The sequence below is a fragment of the Calypte anna genome, chromosome 4A (genome assembly GCF_003957555.1).
Source record: "Calypte anna isolate BGI_N300 chromosome 4A, bCalAnn1_v1.p, whole genome shotgun sequence".
In the NCBI taxonomy this organism is placed as follows: Eukaryota; Metazoa; Chordata; class Aves; order Apodiformes; family Trochilidae; genus Calypte; species Calypte anna.
In genome coordinates, this window is record NC_044248.1 from 14,795,009 (window position 1) to 14,808,932 (window position 13,924).

At 38.6% G+C, this 13,924-nt stretch overlaps 1 protein-coding gene across 1 annotated transcript; it reads left to right on the forward strand.

Annotated features, from left to right (window-relative positions):
• Positions 1-261: 261 nt before the first annotated feature.
• Positions 262-12,651, forward strand: TMEM33 (transmembrane protein 33). Its single transcript, XM_030449619.1, has 7 exons — positions 262-481; positions 1,646-1,740; positions 2,173-2,360; positions 3,295-3,362; positions 4,103-4,236; positions 6,059-6,142; positions 7,494-12,651. The coding sequence occupies exons 1-7, from the start codon at positions 425-427 to the stop codon at positions 7,621-7,623; spliced, it is 756 nt and encodes a 251-aa protein (XP_030305479.1). The 5' UTR covers positions 262-424; the 3' UTR covers positions 7,624-12,651.
• The last annotated feature ends 1,273 nt before the right edge of the window (positions 12,652-13,924 follow it).

The window sequence follows — 13,924 nt, forward strand, 5'->3', positions numbered from 1 at the left end:
AGAACTCGGGCCCCGGAGCCAACATGGCACCACAACAGAGACCAAGCCGACCCCGATCCCCGATCCCCGATCCCCGATCCCCGACCCCCGGCCCCCGGCCCTCGGCCCCCGGCCCCCGGCCCCCTCCCGCGGGGCTGTGGGAGCGGGTGCCGAGGCGGCCTCGCTGGGTCTCCCCACAAGGCCCTCTGACGTCACCACCCGCGGTCATAAGCGTGACGTTGCAGGGCCTACATTGCCCGGCAGGCTCAGCGGCTGCCTGGAAGTGACGTCAGGCCGTATCCGTCGGTCGCGGAGCGGTGCGGTCTGTGGCGCTGCAGCCGGTGGCGGACGGGCCGGAGGCGGCAGCAGCGGCGGCAGCAACAGCTCGGGAGGCGGCCGCCACCCCATCCCCAGCTGAGGCGCTTCTCCTTCCGCAGGTGCGGCCATGGCGGACTCCACGCAGAACGGGCCCATGCAAGGCGGGGCCGGTGGCGGAGCCGTGGTAAGGAGCCTGCGGTCGGGGAGCGGGGATGGAGAGCAGGCCGCGGTGCCGGCCCGGTTCTTGCGGGAGTAGCGGGGAGGGTCCTGGCCCGGCCACGGTGCTTCTCCATCAGTGCAGGCTGGGGGATCCTGCTGGAAGGGCAGCATGGCGGGTGGCTCGCCCGGGCACGGGCTGCTGGAGCGGCTTTTTCGCTTTCTGACAGAAAAGCCGGCCCGGCGTCCTTGGAAATGTCTCAGTCGAAGTGAATTCTGTGCGATTGTAACCATGCGCCCCGGTTATATCGTCAGTAGGTTATGATACGAAGGCACTTGCAGGTTAGTTAATTGCGGGCCATTATCAAAAAAGGGTCAAAGAACATACAGGAAAAACGGGCTGCAAAAGCTGGTTCAAAATCGGGGGAAAAAACCCCAAACAAGAACAACAAAAAAAAAAACCCAACAAAAATCTGGATTTTTTTCCATTCTTTCAGATGAAAGAAAGCTGATGTTTTGAGTCTTTGGCAACTAATGGCCATTAGAGCAATGTGTTTCATTAGAGCCTTTCTAGAATGGGAACTCCATCAGGAGTGAAGAGGGCTGTGGCTAAGGAGGTCTCAGTAACAGCATTTAGTTTACCATTGAACAGTGTTTTCTTCATTTTGGAGGGGGCCAAAATGATGCCACATTCCTTATGGTGTAGTTAGGCTAACTTTGCCTGGCCCTTTATTTTTTCCTCCCTCCATAGGAAGTGTGGGGATTGTGCCCCAGCTGTGTTCAGTGTATTTTAAAAGGAATTTTGAAGCAACAGATGTAAAATCAGTCAGGTCTGAAGACCTTATATGGTACATTTTTGAAGTTGGCAGTTTTGTGAGGTTGGTTTATATATTAAAAAAAGCCACCTACTTCCCCAGGAGATCTTGCCACTATATTTGGGTGTAGTGTACAAAGGAGCCTTTTGATTCTGAGGAAGTGTATCTATTTTTGATCTGGTTAGTAGCATCACATGAGTCGAGTATCTCACAGAACAATAAGGTGCTTTTCACTTCAAGCTATAATTTGCGTATTTTCAAGGTTAGGGAAAGACTTGCAATTTATTTATTATAGAAAGGAAGAATGTTCATTGTGTGCAAGTATTAAGATACCACCTTCTGTGGGGGCTGGGTTTTTTTCTTTTCTTCTTCTACAGCAATTTCTGATGGCTAACAAGTTGGATACAGCAATGTGGATTTCCCGCTTGTTCACAGTTTACTGCTCAGCTTTATTTGTCCTGCCTCTTCTAGGGTATGTACTGTAATATTGTAAGGTAGCATTAAAAATTTATAGAGTTACTAAACTTCCTTTTCATAGAGTTGTTTTTCGTGTAGGGGTAGATTACTAGTATTCAGTTTACTTAAATGCATTTTTGCCAGAAGAGTTTACAGCTTTTTAGATGGGTTTAAAAAATTTCTAGATGTGTTTGGAAAATGTGTGTAGCAACAGTCAAGTAGTGGGAAGTATGTTTTCATGTGTGGTTGTGGAATTGTATATTGAGTTGTTTTGGCAGCTCCAGTAAGTCAGTGTTACCATTTTTTGAGCTGTATTTTGATGGTAGTACTTATGTATGATAATGTGAATACTTTGGGTATTGTGCAACTGTGATGCAATTCTCAGGGGTGGAAGACTTGTGAGCAGGGGCTTGGTTCATATGGTAACATTTCCTCTGATAATTTGCAGGTTGCATGAAGCAGCAAGCTTTTATCAGCGTGCCTTGCTGGCAAATGCTCTTACTAGCGCCCTCCGACTACACCAAAGGCTACCCCACTTTCAGCTTAGCAGGGCATTTCTGGCCCAGGCTTTGCTGGAGGACAGCTGCCACTACCTGTTGTACTCTCTTATCTTTGTAAATTCATACCCTGTTACAAGTATCCTTTACTGGTGTCATCCTGGTGATGTTTTTAAATATCTTTGTTCCTTCCTTTCATTACCTGTACCATGATTTGAAAAACTAATTTCAACTAGAAGTTGTTTGCTGTTCACAGAACATCCCCTTTGTAAAATAGGAGAGGCTTTTGTTGATTGATCCATATTCAGGTCTGTCACCTCTAACTAGTGCACTGCTGCTGATGGTTTCTTTTCCTGTGGATTTTTTGACCAGCCTTCACTGATTTGAGAAGTTAAGTTTCATTTATTACAAGTACAGTGTTTATATCTGACTCATCACTGTAAGTAGGACATATATCATGGGTAGAGACAATTCTTCAGTAGTAGCTTTTTCAGAGAACTTATTTAACAGATAAAGCCTGCAAAAAGTACTTACTCCTCTGGCTTATCAAAGGTGACATGTGAGAACTGACCTTACTTTGAGCCACTTCATTTGTAATACTTAATGTCCTTCTCTTAAAATGTCTCTGGCAGAGGAATATCTGCATTCTTGCTCTCTAAAATTTGAATGGCTGGCAACTGCATGTTCTATGAAGAAATGTGTTTTGTAGCATCTTTCACTAAAAAATTGACTACAAGTATAAGAGATATTAAGAGGTAACCTTGTGAGTCTCCCATGCAGAAGGAATGCATTTCAGGAGGAATGCACTGGTGCATAGTGGTGTATGTTGTACATTTGCATATCTGCATCCGCACACATTTTGGAGCTAATAAAAATGCATAGTTAAGAGAAGGTCTAAGTAGCAAAGGGAAGAGCTGTAAATACAGTTGTTTAGACATATGTATATGTCTTGATTCAGTATCAGTCATTCCAGCCAACCTCTTGCCATCAGGACATGACTTGTATGCTAGCATAATGTAATGGTGAAACAAAGTACTTCTGCAGCCTGTGATTTTCCTTATCACTTGCTTCAGTGAGTATTTTCCCAGTTCTGCTGTTCTCTTTGCTTCATGCTGCCACATATACAAAGAAAGTTCTTGATGTAAGTATGATACAATGAATGGTGTTGGTATTCTTGGAATTTTAAAGCAGCTGCAGTTATGGTTTCCTTTAGCTACACTAGAGGTGTTAAGAGTGAATCTGTAGTAAAGAATCTCAGTACAGAGAATAAAAAGGGTTTTTTCCTTCTGTTATGACTCAGTGATATGTTGGAATTGATACATTATTTTCCTTCAAGTACTGTTTGTTGGAGGAAGCAAATGCTGTTTAATAGTTAAGTAGAAACTTCAGACATGTCTTTTCAAGCCAAACTCTAGCCTCTGAAATAGAATATTTAATTCAGTAGTAAAATAACAAACTGCAGGTTGAGGCTAGGAGGCAAAATACTTGGCAGTTGGACCTGCTGGTCAATGAACTTTCTTGTGCAACTTAATGTAACTCCAGCCTTTGGTGTTCCTGACTTGGCTATCTTGCTACCATAGGTACTTCTTCCTGGTGGACAGAATAAGATTGGTGGCCATCTCTATGCCCTTGAACTTAAAATGAGTGGATGAGGGAATTACAACATCTCATGTTTTTAATTGAACTCTATGTAATTATGGAGTTCCAAGCTTCTACTTTTTACTTGGGATCCGAATCTCAGTACCTTTAAATAGTATCTTTAAATGATCTAGTCTTAAAGTACTGAAATGAGTTGTAAATGATGATTGTTACTATTTTGATTTCTTTGTGCTAAAGAAGATAAATGTAACTTTTCTGGCAATCTTTTTTTCTTCTTTAAAGGCACGAAGTTCAAATAGCCTGCCTTTTCTGAGAAATCTTTTAGAGAAACTGAATGCTAATCAACAGAATATTCTAAAATTCATTGCTTGCAATGAAATTTTCCTGATGCCAGCTACAGTTTTTATGCTTTTCAGGTAAGAATCACAATAAATATTTTCAGAATTAGAAACTTTCTACACAAGATTACTTTCTGTAATGGAGATCAGTTTGTGTGGTTCTGGCTGACTAAGGTTTGAACTTGCAGCTGAATCACTGATACAACCGGGCACCAAAACCCCCTTCCCTTTCACAGCATGGGTGACATTGTTGTGTCAAATCAAAGTTTTTCAGGTCTGTAACTTGCGTTCTCCTATGTTGTTCATTAGGTTTAATTTGGGTCAGTGAAATAGAATATTAAGATCTTCAGCTTCACTGAGTCTGAACTCTTATTTTTGACTATTAGGTTGAAGGAATTTAGGTGGCATGATATTTCATTGTGCTAGAAACGTGCAAGCAGGAGTAGGATATGTTCTCCTGTGTTACTTCTGATCAGTGACCTTGTCACTGATCAATCCCAAATTCATTTGGGTTTGTCTGCTTTGTGCAGCCTGTTGAATTAATTTTGTGTCTTGAGCATATGCATGTTGGAATCCTACTGAAGTCTTCCAGGCATAATAACCTACCTGGCAGTCACTGAAATATGGGTCATTGCCTTTTAATATTTGGAGGGGGAAATAACACCCTTTGTTCTGTACACGTCATAGCACAGTGAGAGCATTTGTCCTGAGTGGGTGTCACAGGCAGCAGAAGGGAGGCTTTAGCTTCTTGGAAGTTGATAGAATGCATAATTTGTCTTTCTCTTTTGATTTGTCAGCTGAACACTTCAGTGCTTTAGGCCTGAAGGATTCCATTTCATTTAAGGCCTCTTGCCAACCAATAGACTCTGTATCCAGTATTTGAAACACTCAAATGATTTTAAACTTCTCTTTAGGAGAACTTCTCCCTCTCTATAGAGAGTTTGGTATGTGAAGTGTTACGACTTGACAAATCATGTACATGGTATATGGTATTTGGTATACCAAATTTTAAAATAGTATGGCTAAATGCAGCTATTGTGAGAATTTGTTTCTTTCAACATATTAAATTGTTTGTAAATACTGCACTGGTGAAAGATCTTTTCCTCCTCCTTGTAGCATACTTTTTGCTTTGTTTTTTTCTTCTGGGTAAAGTTACTGCCCATACCTGAAGGAGCTCTGCTTACTGGAACTGTCACGTTGATCTTCAAGCTCTTAAGTTTTTTTTATATAAAGAAGCCTCAGTCATTAAAATTAAACTCATGGTATTTCTGCGCTTTGCTGTGATGGTTTGTATGCTACTCTTCCATAGTTTTACAGCACTCTCATGTGAAACAGCAACTTTGTAAAGTATCAAAATCTAATTTCACTGTAACTGAAACAGCTGGATATCATCTTGGTGTTAATGTCTTAATACATGTATAATAGTCTCCAGTGAGTTCTGAGAATTTTTGCAAAAGATAGGAGTATGGTCCAGGACTTGAAGTGCTGTGATGAGGGCTGAAAAAGCTTGCTGTGACTGAACTGTTTGTTGGCCAGCGTCTGTGCTTGACCAGCAAGCTTTTTCCTCATACTGAAGAGGCCTCCACCATCACTTCTGCGATTCTCTGCCTATCACCAGAAGTGAGGCATATATAAAAAATTTCATAAATATAAAATAAATACCAGAGCAGCACTTCTTTAACTGTTTCATTGAGCAGCTTTATTCTATAATGTAAGTTTCTGATTTTGTAAGCTTATGGTTATGTACTTTTTATTGTTAGATCTAGGTTACCTGAACTAATGTGACCCAGATAGATCTTTTTTTGAGCCTATGTAGCTTGGCTTGCTTTTATTAGGAAAAGTCCTAAACAACAGGGGTTTTATGGTCAGTATTAAGATCTGCTTCTCTGTTCTCTTTCAGTGGGCAAGGGAGTCTGCTCCAGCCATTCATTTACTACAGATTTCTGACACTGCGCTACTCCTCACGACGGAACCCGTACTGTCGGTAAGTGCTCAGTCAGTGTTGGAAGATAACATAGAAATGTCTAGTGTTTAAGGCACTCAGAAATGCTTCATTCTGAAATGGATGCATTAACCCCTAACATGAAATATGCAAATGGTAATTATAGAATGTCAAATATACTTGGATGCTAAAAATAAGCCCCAAGACAGCTAGTTTGAGGTTACACTGAACTTTTCTGAAATGTGCCACCATCCTTGAAAAGGAGCCTTCAGAATATGCATAATTAGAATAATGCTTTGGGAGAAGAAAGTCTTCTAATGGTTCTGCAACCATTTACCAAGAAAATGTCCTTATTTTTAGGCTCCAGGGCTATCTGAGGCTAATTTTGCACATCAACAGGCACTTACAAGCTTGTTTAATGTTAACTGGGAAAAAAAATATCTGGATGATCTTAAACATGTTCATGACCTCCTTTAGTTAAATTAATAAATCATGTTAACTATTACTGAAATAGAACTTTATTGGTTTTGTTGAACATTGGCTTGATCATCTTTAATTGCTTTAAACTTTGAAATCATGTTTCTATGTCTGAAATCTATGTTTGAAATCTATTTCTATGAGGATGTGCTTGGGTCAATGCTTTCTCAAAACTTTGCTTATGACAAGTATTATGTAGTGACAGATTTTGTGACCACACTTTCCAGTTGAATCACTACCTACCTGATTAGAAAACTACTTCCTAAAATACCAAGCAAGTGGCTCTGGCTGCTGTGGTATGCAGAGACAAGTCTGAGAATAAAACTTAATTACTTCTTGTTCTCTTCTATTTTGTAAGAAAAATTGTTCTGTTTTAGTAAATTTATTTCTTTAATTTTGTTTTTTTAACCTAAAGGTCTGTCAAGACCCTTAAGTTATTTTTAGATACCAAAAATGTAGAACTGTGCAATAAAACCCCCTAACTTTCAAGATAATAGTAATAGTTGCTTCTAGAGTGCAGAGTTCTTGTATTCTGGCAAGAAGCAGCACAAATACACAATTACCTCCCAACTCCTTACATTACTTCTGATAGAGTGGGTTTTTTTGCTTGCTTGGTTGGTTGGGTTTTTTGGTGGTTTGTTGCTTTTTTTTTTTTTTTTTTGCTTGTGAGTGGAATTTTTCTCCTATTTATCTGTCCTTAGCTGGTAGTGACTGAATTAAAGTTAAATACCAGTCTAATGTTTAAAGAAAGAACAAGAATTTTTAAGTTCTTGCAGGATACTGGAACACTGAGTTGAAAGAACTTGCTTACTAGAGGGGGGTGTGTTGAGAAAAGAAGTGAATGAAAAGGATCGATTTAGATACTACTTCTGATAAATGTATGATTTTAATATTCTCTTTAAATCTAATTTTTCAGGACTCTGTTCACCGAACTGAGGATTGTTGTTGAACACTTAATAATGAAGCCATCATGCCCTGTTTTTGTAAGAAGACTATGCCTCAGCAGCATTTCCTTTATAAGCAGATTGGCACCAACTGTTGCATAGCCATCTTTCAGGCACTTGTTTTGTGAACATTATAGCAGCTGGCAGTTCTGCTGATGATTAAGTTCTGGTTTTACCCTGATCTCACTCCAGTCGATATAAAATGTGTGTATGCTTTTCCTGGAGAAAATATGAAATTTAGCTTATGAAAAGCAAGTAATGGAAACTTAAATTTACCACTCTGTGTTGCTAATTGGTGAAAAAAAAAGTAGCTGCATCGTATCTAAAACATGACCAGTCATACAAATTTTTGTTAGTTTGTTTTTAGGAATCAAGGATTGTTTGAGGTTGATTTAAAAATTTGTCCTCAGTAGGTTTGTGGGAGCTGAACCATAGCTACTGTAGGGTGTCTCTAGTGGATAGAAGTTGGTACACATACCTATGCAGTACACTTTGGACAGTATTCTTCTGTTTACTAAATGTATCTTTAGAACCATATTGTCTAAATTACTATATTCATTGTGAAAATACAGCCCACCATGAATTTACCTGAAGAGATTAAAATGTATCAGGTTTACTTAACACTTTTTCTGAGGGATTTTTGTTTTTTTTTTTACTCAATATTACTTAAAAAGAACTCTTCCAACTTTTTACTTTGTGACATAGTCTTGTATTAGGTCGTTGGAAGAAATCTCAAGCCTCTGACCATGGAAAACTATGTGCAATTATTTTTTCATTACAAGATGCCAAGTTGCTGACGTGTAGGCTTTTCAGACAATGATGCAATGCTTAAACTTTTAACCATCTCTTAAGTGAACTAATCAATGTAAACAAAGTACCTTTTGCAAAATCATTGCAAATTTGTTCTTATGTCTACACAAATGTGAGACTGGAGTAATTCAGATGTCAGCTTTCTAGAAAATTAATCTGTAGCTAGCTCTATATAAATTGTTCTTCCAGTTTGTGACTCTCATGGTGATGGGAAATTTGCATAAATGATTGCACCTGTTTAGGCAGCTTCTGGAACAAATGGGTGTAGGATTTTTTGACAAAAATCCAAGTGATGACTAACCTGAAGCCAGTGTCATGACTGCAGAAATGAATGTTAAATTGAATGTTGGTAATGTATTACATTAGCAGCTGAAGGATAGTTAATGAAAAAATATTATCTGTCAAACCAAACTTCTTTCCATGAATTCATGTCCTGATCTTCTGTAGTTAATACTCTAATTGCATAAAATCAAATGGGTTTCATTGGCCTTCTGTAAACTACTTTGCCACTAATTATTCTTTGGTCAGAGAAATCTTAATGTGAAACACTTTCCAAAACAGTCTTGAAACAAAGTGTTTTTCTGTAACTATTGAGTTGTCTTGTTTGTGATGTGGATGTCATTCAGACTTTCCGGTTGTGTTAGTTTGCTAGATCAGAGCCATGTATTTATACACTTATTTCATTTTTTGCTCAACCTCTTGGTACTGATGAACCAATTGGTAATGAATATGATATTCTTTGACTACCTGTCTTGCTCTCTGAACATGATTAGCTATTTATAGAACACTTGCACACTGCAGAAGCAACTGCATGCAGTAATGCTCTACAGCTGCTAAAGACTTGCAATGAGATTCACTATATGTATATCCTGTAATTTGAGGGTTTTATAAAAACTAAAATTTCTACTGCAATAAAAGGAGTGTTAAATGTAATTTGCTAGGCTCTTCAAGCTTATTTCTCTCTAGCAGAACATACTGATGTTTGAACCTTGAAGTTGAGCAGAATGCAGACCCGTGTGTACGTGTGCGTGTTCTTACATTCCCAATGCCCCTTTGAATCAGGATGTAGTGTCTTGTCCATTTCTAATGATTTTATAGGGAATTTCTGCCTTATAAAATGCAGAAATTTGAGCCTTTCCTTCAAAATTCACTAAAGAATAAGCACTGCAACAATGGTATCTTAGCAGAAATTTAGACCTGCTTTTTGCCATTTCAGTTCTTCAGCACTGTTCTAGACCCTCTTTGATGTTACACTGCGCATTTTTGGAGTGGTGACATTGGACTCTCTTCAGCTTTTTGCACTATTGTGATTTTAAAATTAACTTTGTCATGTATTTTGGTCCCCCATACAGGGAGTAGAGGGCAAATAAATACTTCTTTAATTAGTGTAAGCAAAATAACATGTTAGTTGCGAGCAGACTTGTGGTCTAAGTCTGCTCTTAGCAGTGCAGTCTACTGTTCCTTTAATTGTATGTGTAAATTAGAGAAGAGTAAGCTGGATCTGATGTACTGCAACAGTAACTGAAGAAGGCTGAGTCTTGAGATCCAATTCTATGTATGGGTAAGGAAGATTAAAAAGGAGTAAATGAGATTTCAGTAAGTAGAGGGTGAGCACACAGTGCCCTGAAATAGAGCTTATATGTGGATACAGAATTTCTTGTTATGTTTTCCTAGTAGGTCTTAAAAATGGATCAAGAGGAGGAAGGTCTTTCATAAATGGGATTTAATTTGGCTAGTAGTGTATTCTTGGCTTTGCAAGGAGTTACTTGACAAATGAAATCTGGAATTTACTTGTGGCCTGGTAAAACTTACTTATCTGATGTGCCAAGAAAATATGGAGCAGTGGGGTGAGAATAACTTCTAAGCAAAATAAATTAGGCAACTGACCTGCACTCTGCATCAACTTTGATTTTTACGTGGCCTTTAGGCTGCGTGAGTGATAACAGTGAATTTCCTCAATGCTGGCAAAAAAATCTGACCTTGTGCTTGCTTCCTTATCAGTTTGTGACTGTTTCTATACTAATGATTAAATTAAAAACAAAATCCTGGTTGTGTCCTGGTAGCTTGAGAATTTTCCCAGTGGATGCTGCTGTGCTGCCAGCTTGCTTTGATGCAAAGACTGTAACAGAAGTCAGGTAGTAGAATTTTGCAGCTGCCCATAAAAAACTGTCCAACCCCAAATGTGAAGCAGAGGAGTTTCTGTCCTACTGAAAAGTTACCTACCTGATGTGGCAGTTGTTTCTGCTGTGATAAATTGTGCTGGTCATTGTTTGCATTGTCTTGCCTTTCATAAGTTAAAGTACTGTTGCATAAATTCTGCACCTTGCTGTGCAGATCTACCCTTTGCTGTGCTCAAGCTTGCTGTAGAAGTGATGCTACACTGAGTCTGTTGGAGCAGCTAATGCCAGTTTGTCAGAGATTTCTGACAAAACAATTCACTAATGCATTCTTCCTTTCCTTTATTGTATTTTACTTGATTTTATACTTTTATTGTAATTTTTGTGCTTTGTTTTGTTTTGCATCCTTTGTTGGATGTTCAAAGAGAGCAATATCTTTAAGTTCCACATTTTAAGGATTTTTTTCAATATATTATAATCAAGAGCCAGCATTTGTTCCAAATGTTTTTGAGCTGCTAACTATCTATTTGATAGTACTGTCCAAACAAATAATGTAGGTGGTTATTTTATGCAGTCTGTGTTGGACCTTTTTATCGTTAGGCACCTGTACTGAAATATTTGCTGTGCAGATCTCATGTTAATTAAGAAATTGCAGTTACTCTCTGTTTTATAGACATGACCAGAGGCATGGAAAGACAGCTTGCCTGAGACAAGAGCTCTGGCAGAGCAGGAAGTAGAAAACATAGTTGGATGAGTGTCCAGGGGTAACTGTGATTTGTTTTACACCACTTAGGACTTTTTAGTCCTGTTTTCAAAATGATACTAACTGCTGCTTAAACAGTTTTAAGAAGTACTGTAACTTAGGGTGCTCAAATTACTGGTAGCAAAGAACATGGAGGTAGGACAGTATGTTCTTTTGAAGTGGTATCAAAGATTGATTCCCCTATGCAAGAGCTACGTATGCTCTCTACTTTCCTCATATTTCTGCTGAGGAAAAAAACCACAGCAGTGTAAAATCGCAAGCAGTTCCATAATAGATGTTAGTAAATAGGCTAATCTGTTGTAACTGTCAACAGTTTTTAATTGCTGCAGTACAGATATTTGTGGTTAAACTATGTATGCTGAAATTGGTTAGTGTATCTTTGTACCATAACTTTTATTGTGCTGTCATTTTCATAAAATCACAGGAAGAGTCAAGCCTTGCTGTTTTAAATTGCCTCTTAAGGACAGAACCTTAAGCAACCCTTTATTTCAAAGATACATTAGCAGTGTGGATAATGTAATTGAATATAATCTTAAATGTGGATTTGAAAATATCTTTTTCATTAAATATCAGCATTGCTTATTAACTTTTCTGCAGAAGCTAGCTCTGTGACAGTAGCAGGTATTGTGCAGGTAAGGGAGCATCATTCCTTAGTTTTGTGCCATCCAGATGGTACAAACTTCTAAAATGAATTGAAAAATTCATCTTTTACTTGTATTCAAGGACTGAGGCACAAAATGCTAATGTAAGGGCTCAGAGGGGAAATACAGTTCTCCTGCATATTTGAGAAAATGTGAAGGCCTTTCAAGAAAATCTAATAAACATAATAATCGTAGGCTGCTGACACTAAGGAAAAAGCATCTCATTCGCTCTTTCTTTTATGCAGCGATTTACTGGTCCCTACTGATTTTTAAATTGGATCACTGCAGTAAATTATCCATGGCAGTACCTGTGAAAGAAAGCACTGGGATCCATATTTGTTTAGTACTGTGCTTAAATCAGCAAGAATGATAAATTTGATGGTATGAAATTGGAAATATCAAGGGCTTTTCTCAGCAAATGAGCAAGTATCTCCATTTGTAATTTACTGTGACCCTTTTTCATTGTATGTGCTTTGTATGTCAAATATTTATTTTGAAACTAATTAAATTGTTTTCTGTATTGATACAGCTATGGTTTTGTTGATGTTCTTGAAATCAAATTGCTATGTTTTTCTGGATTTGAAATATTACTAATGTGTTGGAAAACATCACTTGTTAAGTTTCAATCTCCAAGACCAACATCTTAATGTTCTTAATGTTAAATGTTCTAGTTGGATGTCATGTTCTTTTGTGTGTTTAGAATAGTGAAGAATGCAGTGAGGTACTGTGGCTTCTCATTTGCTTTTTCCAAAGGAAAAGGAAGATTAGGCTGTGTATCAAAATAAAAAGAAAAAAAAAAAAAAAGCCAAGCCCCATCTTTAAGTCATTTGAGCTATTCTGCTTTAGATCTGGCATAGAAAACACCAAGTCTATAGAAAAAAATTACCAATATGCTCTGACTGCCATATTATCAATGCAAGTGTTACAGAATACAGGAAGCTTACTACCCCTGTGTTTTGGCAGGAGTCCTGCCCCTTTAATTTTAAAATATGTTACTATGTGGCTATGATTACACTCCACTAATTGCCACTGCTGAACTGAAAATAAGTTGTATCTAGCACTTGATAACTTGGAATTTTCATCAGTGTAATAATTTGTTTAGCAACTAGTGAGCAAAGTCATAAACTGGTGTTGTTAATAACCTGACTCTGTTACCCTGTCCTCAGGGGCTATGCTGAGCTCCTTTGCTATGATGGCACATGCAGTAGCTGACTTGAGTTCAATCCCAGTGCCAGCCGGTCAGGCTTTATTCTACAACAGTGGGCTACAGCCATACATAGTTGCAGTTTTCTATAAACAGTAGTGAGGCTTCTTTTCTGAGGAATCAAAAAAGACCCCACGCTTAAAAGAAAGCAATGATTAATTTGAGTTCATTTCCCTTTTCACAGTTGGTGTACCTGGCCATGATTATCTTGCTTGTGAGGTGAGAGAAGGGTTGCAGAAGTCCAGACTCCTGCCTGGTTGAGGAAACTGGTTTGAGAATAAGTGCAGGTTGTGGTATTTTCATTTGCTGTCTGTATTGCTATGAATATTCACTCAGGCACCTTTGGCAATTTGAAGAGCAGGAGTCTGTTGGATGAGGATGTTGCATCAGTTGGTTATTTCACTGGCAAATTAGGCTGAAAACCAGAAATTATAAAGTTGCAGGGCTAGATTATCTGAAAGGGTTAAAGAAATATAAACTACAGCCTTCAAAGAGGTAAAGATGTAACAGGAGAAGGAAGAAGAAAGGGGAGAAGATAAATGAGAATGCAGAAGAGTTCAGTTCTATGTGATAAAGAGGCATGAAATTTCTACTGGGTCCTTGGTTGCTTTTGCAAACCCCAATTCACCACAGTTTTAGGCCATCAGTATCCTCTGGAGAGTGCTTAAACTTTCTAGCTGTAAATTATTTCTGATTTAGTCTCTATTAAAAATACTACTGGAGTAGCACGTTCAGATGCTGCCAAGGGCTGACAGGCTGATCTTTGTTTACTTAAAATGGAAAAGAGTTACAGTGAGATTGTGTTCTTGTCCTTTATGCTTGAAGATCCTGTAGTGGAGAAGTAAAGAAATAAACACTTAATATGGTT

Coding starts and splice junctions, on each gene's coding strand:
- TMEM33 (XM_030449619.1), top strand. CDS start 425: ATGGCGGACTCCACGCAGAACGGGCCCATGCAAGGCGGGGCCGGTGGC. Junction 482..1,645: donor GGGCCGGTGGCGGAGCCGTG/GTAAGGAGCCTG, acceptor CTTCTTCTACAG/CAATTTCTGATGGCTAACAA. Junction 1,741..2,172: donor TTTGTCCTGCCTCTTCTAGG/GTATGTACTGTA, acceptor GATAATTTGCAG/GTTGCATGAAGCAGCAAGCT.